Source organism: Echinococcus granulosus (assembly GCF_000524195.1).
Source record: "Echinococcus granulosus chromosome Unknown EG_S00035, whole genome shotgun sequence".
NCBI classification, from domain to species: Eukaryota; Metazoa; Platyhelminthes; class Cestoda; order Cyclophyllidea; family Taeniidae; genus Echinococcus; species Echinococcus granulosus.
The window spans coordinates 223-10,088 of NW_020170415.1; the positions used below are offsets into that span (position 1 = coordinate 223).

The following is a 9,866-nucleotide window of genomic DNA, read 5'->3' on the forward strand; positions in this document are numbered from 1 at the left end:
ACCTGTTAGCGCGATGCCTTCCATCCATACCTCTGTTGGGTGTACCCTGATGTGCACATTCTTGTGCCAAAATGAGTGACACACTGAGACCTGCCTTGTCGGAATCACGTGACACCCCCTGACTCATGTGAATCAACCTTCAACCGACTGCAAAAGGGAGTTATGTCAAACCGGGTCGTGCCATACTAGAGTATTGCAAGGATCGAGTGGACCGCCTGTGTGGCGTTCTTTTGACAAAACAGCTTTGTTTGTGAATTTACCTACCTCCTCATCTATAGCAAGCGAGACATGTTTGCGCTCGTGTTTGCCCTTAGAGTGTGCAGGCACGGCAAAGGATGCTACTGTGGTGGTGCAGGAGGCTATAGTAGATGGCAAATGCTCCCCTATTAGGGGTAGTCTCCATGTATGCAAAAAGACAGTCCAGCTCATCGACTGCTACCCATTGTGCCAAGTAGCAGGTGTACGGAAGTGGACGTGGCACTGATTCACTCTGTGAATGATGCAAATTTAGCAGACCTTTTTATCAGCTCTAAGCTAATATGGGATGGTGAGGTGGGAGGAGGTGAACCACAGTTCTGAATTGGCTTGGTGTAAATGCCTCGAGTTCAGCTGTACATTTTTACAGTTCTAACGATTCAGGGAGAGGTGATTCCCAGTCCATTAAACAACAATCAGCTCCGTAAACACTCAGGACTTTGAGCACTTGACACTAGAAGCTTAATCTATGCCCAACATTTTGCGAATTCACATTAAGATGTTTTTTGTTGGGACATTAACAAACATTGCTGGCTACAATTGATGCAGGTTTTGCCCATATGCTTAACCTCATTTAATAATCTTTTAGCCTTAAGAGTTCCAGGTGCTAGTTACCTGTTTCGTTAAGTATCTATCTATGCAAGGAAATAGGTCGGGAAATAGCTAAAATTTTCACTGTTATAAATGCGCCGCTTTCTTTCCTTAGCTTAATTGCTCCCATTACTCTTTAAACTCTTCCGTATTTTAGAACTGATCAACATCCCAAGGATGTAGGGCGAGAATTTTCCAACATTTGCTACTTGATCAAATCCGGGGAATCACATAAACCCTCTTCGTTAGTGGCACTATTAAATAAAATTGGTCTTGTAAACCCCGATTTAGAGGTTTCGAGGACACTATTAAACTGGTTTGCCTGTTTTATGTCTTGGAGTTTCTATAGTTGAAGTACTGGGTCCTATTGAGGCCTCAAACCAGAGAAGTGGCAGCTAAAGACTACGGTGTGATGTCTTCACTGCGTACCCAAGGGAAGTATTGTGTCTGCTGACTATACAACAGACTCAGAGATAGACACGGATTCGTTAAGGAGGAGCGAGCCACAGCGCGACCCTCTCAAACGTTAAGAAATTGGCACATTTCCATTCCTTCAATCGAGTTTCCAAGCAGACCACAACTGCGGATCCAGTGGAATTGCCAAAATGAGTTCGAAGACGTCGAGGCCAAATATCTTCTCATTTGCACGCAAATGGAATGACTGGTGGGGTTGATTCGTGGCTGCCTTACAGCACCGACTGCTTTGTGACGGTCGACGTGGGAGGTTAACCAAGGGGAACGTTGGGGACGACACTCAAGTGGAGGGAGGTATGTTGTACTTTGACTGCTTGTTTAACTGTCCATTCCGATTACGCGAATACTTCAGGCTCTGCCCATCTAGTCACGCCGGTCGGCTTGGTCTCTGGGTCATGTGAGTCGCTTCCAACCTTTCTGCATAGCGGCAATGCTCTAGTGTTATATCCCCTTCCAAATTTAGGAAAGGCTCGAGCGCTGCCTTCTAATCTCACTATAATTTCAAAACTATCATATATTTGGGTGATAAAATGATGGCAACATGCAGGTGAATAAGTGGCATCAACAGTTGAGCTCCACCTGATTAAATCATCCATTGTTTTCGCACTCCTTGCCATGGGTCCCACTTATCAAACGTTGTGCGTACACCTCTCTTGAAACACAGTTTTAGAGTGAGTTTAGATAACCCTCTAAACCACACCTTGCCGATTGGAACAAGGGTAGTCAAGTAAGTAAACAACTCGCTCTCTTAAGCACCAGTTCTTGAGCACAAAACAATGTGGTTTGCACTGAGTGATTTGCGGTAGACCGCTGGTTTACGATGTGGGCGCATTTTGGCAGTACATGTATTTATCCAATTTGTTTTACCATGGAATTTATTTTAGGACATAATGGTATTTACACACGGATAAGAAAAAGCATGGTGCTTCAAAGACGCCGGGCGAGGGGTTCGGAGAAGTCAGGATGTAATGAAAATAGCAATTATAGTTGTGGTCCTGTGGGGTATCACAAAATATCATTTGGCGGGGCGATTCTCACCCTGGGGTAAATTACTCAAGCACCTGCACAAACTCCACCGGGAAGTGTCCTCGGCGTCCGTCCTTCTCGCCAAAGTACCACTGGTCATCCACCTTAACGAGAGACAGACCATTACATTTCCATCGGATTCTAAAAATTCAGCATCTCCAATCTCCGAAGCAGCACCTCACCATCCAGGAAGTGCACCCAGTCGAGGACTTATGACTGCCATTTAAGCTTTATGTCTCGATACATTTTGTGGTCATTGCGTGTGAGGATGTACATTTATGGGGAAGATTCATTGTAGAAACCAAGGAAAGGCCTACCTTTTCAAGAATTGTTGCAATGTCACCCTTTTTAAGACTCAAGTCATCATCCTGTTCTGCTTCGAAGTCGTACAATGCTTTGCAATTGGTCAGCGCTTTCGTCGTCTTTTGGGCGTCATCTACACACGAAATTATAAAAACGCTCTTTTAGAGAACGTCGAGCCCCACAAACGATTAACAAAAAGAAGGGAGACACATGAATTTCGCCCCTAATCACCATGAGGTATTCACGGTTCCACCTTTGCAACAGTGAGATGGTCTTCACTTTATATGGGAAGCCACTGACATAGTTAAGTGGGGGAAAAATTGCCCGAATCACACCCTAAAATTACTAGTTGGAACAGTAATCCCATGTTACTAGCTATGGCTTTGGGAGTTACTTTTCTGTTATCAAAGTGACAAAAGGAGTGAGTGAATTTGCTAGATGCTCCTACTTCAGCCAATCAGACTGGCTCCTGGGCATCACAGCGATGGCAGTGGAGACTGCATGCTGCGTCGCGTCACTCATGTCAGTCTCGAACAAGCACGCACCAGTTTCATCCACTCACCGAGTGCTCAAACGAATGCAAAAGCTTCCTTTTCTAACCGATCAGCTTACTCCCTTTGGAAAAGAATAAGGTAAGCGTATTAGAGCACAAAAGGAAAGAGACCGAATAGGGCCTACTCTGAGCCGTTGATGGCGTCCTCTTCACAACGGCAGCGTAACCGAAGTTAGACTGCGGCTTATCGTAGTATGTCGTACCGCCGTTTAAGGTGGTATCCAAGGTCGTATCGGGCACATTGTCTGCCGCGTTGCCCCGACTGTTGACACAACACATGAAATACATTGTTAGAGAGCTATAAAAAGACCTGTAAATGATTGTGCTATAACTGCTCTTTCAGCGATGTATCAACAAAACTATGATACTGCATGTCTTATTCATCCCAGATTTTGTGTGAAAGTTAACATGCCTCTTTCACCTATTACACTTCTCAGTTCTTCCCCGGTAAGCCTGAACCAGTGACTGGCACCCACTTGACTAATGAATCTCTCTCTACGACATGAGAGTCACCAGAGGTGGGAAAAGCACGACATGAGGGATGCAGATAAGTTCAAAGGACCTCTATCGGTCGAGTGACGGTATGGCTGACCGAATGAATGACAATAAAACCTTGTTCTATGGCTGCATAGGACTCGTAGAAGGTGCAGCACGCGATGGCAGAAGCGATTGGAAACATTCAATGCTTTGGATAAATCGCTTTAAGACAGATGCATCTCAGCGAGAAAGACCCTCCATTCCCGATCGACCTAGAGAGGTACACGCCCCTTTTGACCGCAACAACTGGAAGCGTGCCAAGGCCCACCTTCTACTGTGTTTAATGTGACGTAATTGATGAAGTAATTAGTTTACACCAAAATCACCTCGTGAAGTTGTGGAAGCGACTACGCAAATGGGTTTTACCCACATTTTATGCATTGACTAGTGGCAGTGGATTTGAAAGGCTCTCAGGATGCTGGAAACGCATCGTGGAATCTCAACTTGTTTGCTCACCAACTTGCGATGAGAAGGGTGACTTTTACACTGCAGCGTTCGTCAGACAAACAAACACACCATTTTGCTATCCTCAACAGATCCACCCACCATTCACACAGTTCTAGGAGACGCATTGTCCAATTCCCAGAAGACTACACATGTATTGCGTTTGGACAGGATTGCTCGCTCCCTGGAGGCCGGAAAGTTACAGATGAGATCTATCTACTTGATGAAACTGGATGGAAAGGAAGTGCTTCCTCATCCTTCCAATTCTCTGGATAGCTTGAGCCAAGTTTCCTTGCTTCCGCAGACAGCGAGCTCGCATCTCATTGGGAAAGGATCATGGATTTCACTTGTGACAAAATTAAGGAACAAAGTAACTCAGAAAGGTTCCTGCAGTTGCTTACCGTTCGTTATGGAAAGCCTCTCGATTCCATTTGGTTACATTATATAAATCATTTGATATTTTATTATACTTAACCGAAATGCTGAACATTAGTGTGTGTAAAAGGGTAGATTTGTTACATTTCAGATGGTAAATTGATCAAAATGTGATTGAAATGAATGATGCTATAGATGTTGACTCTCATAGTAAATGAAGGTTTGATCGACATTTGAAGATTGAGTCAGCGATACCAAGGTGAATGGCAGCCACCACACACGCAGTTTTAGGGGCAGAGGCAACGCTACTAATGCCGCTTTTGGAAGCAATAATTTCCAAGCCCGGGGTGGGCCACTTGGCCTGACTGCTAGTCTGAACGCCTTGGCTACGAGTGTCTTTGACGCAGGGAGCTCACAAGTACACGCATTGCTAGACACACCACAGGCACTTGATAGGTTGTGCCACAAAACCTTTGTAAAGCGACACGCACCACATTTATTCGCGCCTTTACTTATCTACCCACTCCAGCAGACCAATGCACAAATTGCATTAGACAAGCCTCCACCTCACCGCGATTTAGGGATCGCTGGGTACCGAGCACTCCTTCTCTCGCTGTGACAGTGAATCAATCCAACACAAGGTGAGCGCATGAAACCACATATTTTTCTGGCACGAGACTCCAGTTATGATGTTAGGGGGTAAAAGGCGCAAATTCCAAGATGAAAAGTTTGCGAAGACTCGGTGAATTACGAATGATCCTCTGGTTTTTAAAATAAGTAGAATAGCAGTGACTATGACAGTGCCAATGACTGTGATTATGAAAGGATCTACTGACGTGCACACGATTGTCGAACCTGTAAAACGTCTGACTTCGGAGAGATGTTAGTCAAATGGGACCGCACACGCCACCAGTAGGACCTGCCCACTTCTACTGGGTAAAAAAATGAACCCTTGAATTTTTATAGGTTTTCTAGGCCTCTCCTCCTCACAATTCACTTCAGCCGTTCATTAAGGTAAAAGCAATTATTGCTCAAAAGACTTACCCCAAACTAATTAATAGGTTCAAAGCCCTACAGTGTACGTTACCTTACCTAGTCATCCTTTCCTCGTGCAGTGCTCTACTCAGGTCTACATACACCAAATGGTGTTTTAAACGCCATTAATTTGAATAGTATCGACCTACATCGTTCTCAACTCCGAGACCAATTTGGTGAATGCCTCCGTTGCCCATTTGTGATATTCCAGTTGAGCTTCAGCCGATGCCTGCAGAAATGTTATTCTCTTGGGCTAAAAGTAATAAAAGCTCTCTTTATTATATCTTTGGAACCTCCATGAATAAGGCGCTTCATATGTCTACCTCATCTTGCTTGAACTCTATGATGGCTTTCTTGAGTCTCTCCGTTGCCTCGGAGTGGGATCTAAAGGCTTGATCACGTCGATCTGTCGCCTGCTGGCTGCCTAAAAGAATTATACAATTTATCCCAATCTCCTACACATTGTCAAATTTAAGGATGAATTTTAAGCTAGGAGTAAGCCACACACGTTCCACTAGACTTCCCGTTTCTACAAAATAGTGACCAATTTGGCCATCACAGACAACCTCTTCACGTCACTCTACCAGTGTGTCAAAAGTGCCTTAATGCACAAACATCCCTGGAATTTTACACTCTGACGTGTGGTACTTATAGTTATTAAAGAAATTTTGTGTTGACGTCGTCAAAACGACAGCTGTAGATAGCACTGTGGAAGGCCCAAAACTGATTGGTTCCCGTAGCTCTCGCCCACACCACTCAAGTGGCTTTTGAAGTCAATGAAATATGTGCATCTGCTAAAGCAAAGGCTAGCGTTGTCTTTTTAGTTAAAATCATACTTCGTCAAGCAATTTTTGCCATCTAAAATTACACATGCCCTTTGGGAGCGGATAATTTCGATGTGTCCAGTGTCAAAGATGTTACAAATCCTAATACTTCTTTAAAAAAGGTTGCAAATCCATTAAAGCATTAAGTGGAGCTACCTATTACCAAATACTCTAATTACGCACCAAAACTTTCGTAAGGTACGGAAAATCACAGAAGTGTGATTCATAAGAAAAGACATTAACTTTAGCAGTGGAAGGAAGGAGAGATTTTTGCCCTTAACGGGAATGACACTGAAGCTCTCCCGTCTTTAACCTCATAAACATATTCACGAGGTTACTAACCCACCATCTTTTTCCCTGTTCCTTTCAGCCGCCGCTAGTTGATTCTGCGCTTCTATGACCAACCTTTGCAGTTTCTGTAAATCCAAAAACGACCTCAAGTTACTTATTTTGCGTAATGTTATGTCTTGGTGTGTCATAGATTCATTTGTCATTTTAAGCAATCACAAACCTGTGTATGATGGGACATTAATCCGGAAGGATAAAAAAAAACATTTGGGAATCGATCAGTTGGGTTTAACCACTTGTCAAGCATTCAAAAAATTTTCCAACAATTCTCCCACACAATCAAATTCAATTCATCACCGACGCGACAGTTAATACTTGGTATCTGAGGTGGATTACTGACTAGCAACGCTACACCCACTAGTAATTAGTATTTTATGTAATGAACACACCTGAATATTTGATATCTCCTTGAGTGTTGTCTCTTTGATAGGGCTAAAAACTTCGGTCCGCATATTTGAATCACGCTGTGATTTAAGATCAGCTATCTGCTGGTACGTTGCCACCATGGCTTGTATTGCTTCCCCTACAAGCCAGAGAGCGAGTCTTTAATAAAATTTGCTTAAAAGAGCAAAGTTGCTTCAGAAAAAAGTGACAATGCCATCTTTTGGATACTTAAACGTAAAATAGTTATTTCAAGGTACCATGAGAGATGAATGATGTTCGTCGATTAATGATCCCTGCAGAAGGTCCCAAAAATTGTACTCTCAAATCAACCCTAAATTGTGCATGAAGTATTAAAAGCGGGCAAGTTAGGTTAAGAAATACACATCCTGGTTGTTCTAGACTAGGTATTTTAGCTAGTTAGCTTGAAGCAGGTATACCTTCGTATTATTCAATGCGTCTCAAATCTCATGTAAAGTGTCCAAAGTCAAACAACATTTAAAACCTCCCACCAGTCTACTCTAAAGTTCACTGCAAAGTTCGCTTTATGCGAAGTAAAACCGGTTTAGAATGAAATAAGTGTTGTCGTACATAGTTATAATACATAAAATGCATCGCAATAAACATGGTGAATGATAAATTTCATAAAAAAACGCAAACTGTGACAGCACAAAAGCATTCTATTAAACAGAAATACGGTGGAAGAATTGGTAAAATCCACTAACGTACGAACATGTCCAGTAAGACTATCACAGAATCTCTTCAAATAACCAACAAAGCTCTTCTCTTCGTAATTATAATTTTCCTGCTTGTTGTTCTTTAACAGGGGCACTTGTGAGTGTAAGTGACGGGTAGGGCGCAAAACCCTCGTCATCTTCGACTCTAAATGAGCGTAGAACTTTTTGCACTCGCTCAAATCCTGTGCAGAAAGAGACGTGAAAAGCAAAAAAGTAGACTTGAAAATGAGTTAATACATATAAAACAAAAGGCCAAATTCCCACCTAAAATTAAAAATATAACAGCCAGTGTGCTGTCAAAATTAGTACAAAATAAGAAGAGCTATAATAAAATGAAGAAACAGCAACAAAATAATAGAATAGACTATGAAACGGAAATGTCAGTAAGATTTACATCTGCACCGGCGGCACCGCCCGAATTCAAGACTGATCTATTTCCTTTCGTCTACAATTAAAGTGCAGTAGATGCGAAACAATTGTATAATGGGAGTTAAAGTCTTATTTGAGCGTTGCAAAATAAGAAACCAAGGTAGGACGTTGTTTGGATTTGATTATTTCAATACGTCACAAAAATCTGCGGTAAAAGTTCCCATTTCTAGAAAATATTGGTAAGTAAGGGTGTTTTAAAAACCGATAAAAGTGAAGTCTTGATAAAATAATTATCCTACATTGGGAACGACGGTCAAGGTGCAGAAATAATGTGTGGCTCTTTTAAATTTCCGAACAAACTAAGCAACCATAACAAAATACGCAAATTATAGCACCTATAAAAGGGAAACAGCATACAAAATGAAGCTTCGCCTTGATCCTGCTCATCGTTACACCACTCCCAAGCTCAAATACATGGGAAGGTCAGTGACTTCTCGTCAGCTGCGTTAATGAATAAAAAAGTATATTTTTAATAGGTGACAAACCAAACACTAGTTTGTTACAAAAACATAATTGCCTATTAAAGAGGTATTTTAAATTAGGCAATCCTTTGAAAACCATTTTTAGTGTTATGCAGTAGGAAATAATGGCCTAAGCTGTGTAGCTTAAAGGCCGTAGTGCAGATGGTAAATTCGTCCCACAAAGAATAGAATAGACACAATGTTAAACAACTATGCATTACTAGAATGGGTTCCCCCTTAAGGGATATTGGAGGTCGTCAAGAGACGCTTTTTCTACCGATCATTACCATTAAGCAAATACTTATTTTGCGAAAGATATATGGACTAAAACAGAATAAACATATGCGGTCTTCCAAGGTTTGATAGGACTTTTAGATACTAAAATACAAAACATAGTGTAATACTATAGTGGTTTATCCCTTGGTTCTGGCGAGGCGCCACTTCTGTACTTTGAATCAGCCCCCTTGTACCTCGCTGGGTGCGTTGGCCTTTTAAGCCATGCCAATAGCCCGGACACCTTCTCTGTAGTAAACATGTATTTTGTCCGAATATTGTGTCTTTTTTCGTCTTCAGGGAGTCTTGGGACGCCACACATGCTTCAACTAGTTGTGAATTTTTCAATAGACTAGCACTTCACGGGGAACTTGCCATATCATATCTTTGCCTGGTAAAGTTGCTTTAATTGAAGCATGTAACGGTGCTCTGGAATATTCAGCCGAAGTTGTCAGTATTGGCAGTGAAGTTTGGGTGCTTACGAAGGGCCGAACAATGTATTGTTTAATGCAAATAAAACATGGAACGTATATTAACATTAAGCACCGATTTATTACTAATTCGTATAGAGGCTGAAGCGAAATATACATGGTCTACTGACAATGCTATGATACAAAGTTACAAATCGATACACTGAATCCCATGTTTTTAGATGGGACTTGCAATATGACCTTGTTGATTTTTCATGCAACTCTGTTTTTGACGCCGCACAGAGATCGCATTTGCATTGAGTTTTAAAGCCACAAAAGGTATTCCTAGGCACACTTGTGTTTTACTAGGATGTGCCCTAATATTTCGGAATTCATTGAATTTGCTTTTC

At 42.0% G+C, this 9,866-nt stretch overlaps 1 protein-coding gene across 1 annotated transcript; it reads right to left on the reverse strand. All coding sequences in view use genetic code 11, as the record gives it.

Moving 5' to 3' along the window:
• Positions 1-2,369: 2,369 nt before the first annotated feature.
• On the reverse strand, positions 2,370-8,699 carry EGR_05034 (Endophilin-A1; the record flags this gene model as incomplete). The annotated part of the gene is made up of 9 exons (XM_024494283.1): positions 2,370-2,450; positions 2,664-2,782; positions 3,328-3,464; positions 5,743-5,846; positions 5,917-6,017; positions 6,764-6,833; positions 7,155-7,288; positions 7,876-8,065; positions 8,670-8,699. The coding sequence occupies 9 exons, from the start codon at positions 8,697-8,699 to the stop codon at positions 2,370-2,372; spliced, it is 966 nt and encodes a 321-aa protein (XP_024351232.1).
• Positions 8,700-9,866: the final 1,167 nt, after the last annotated feature.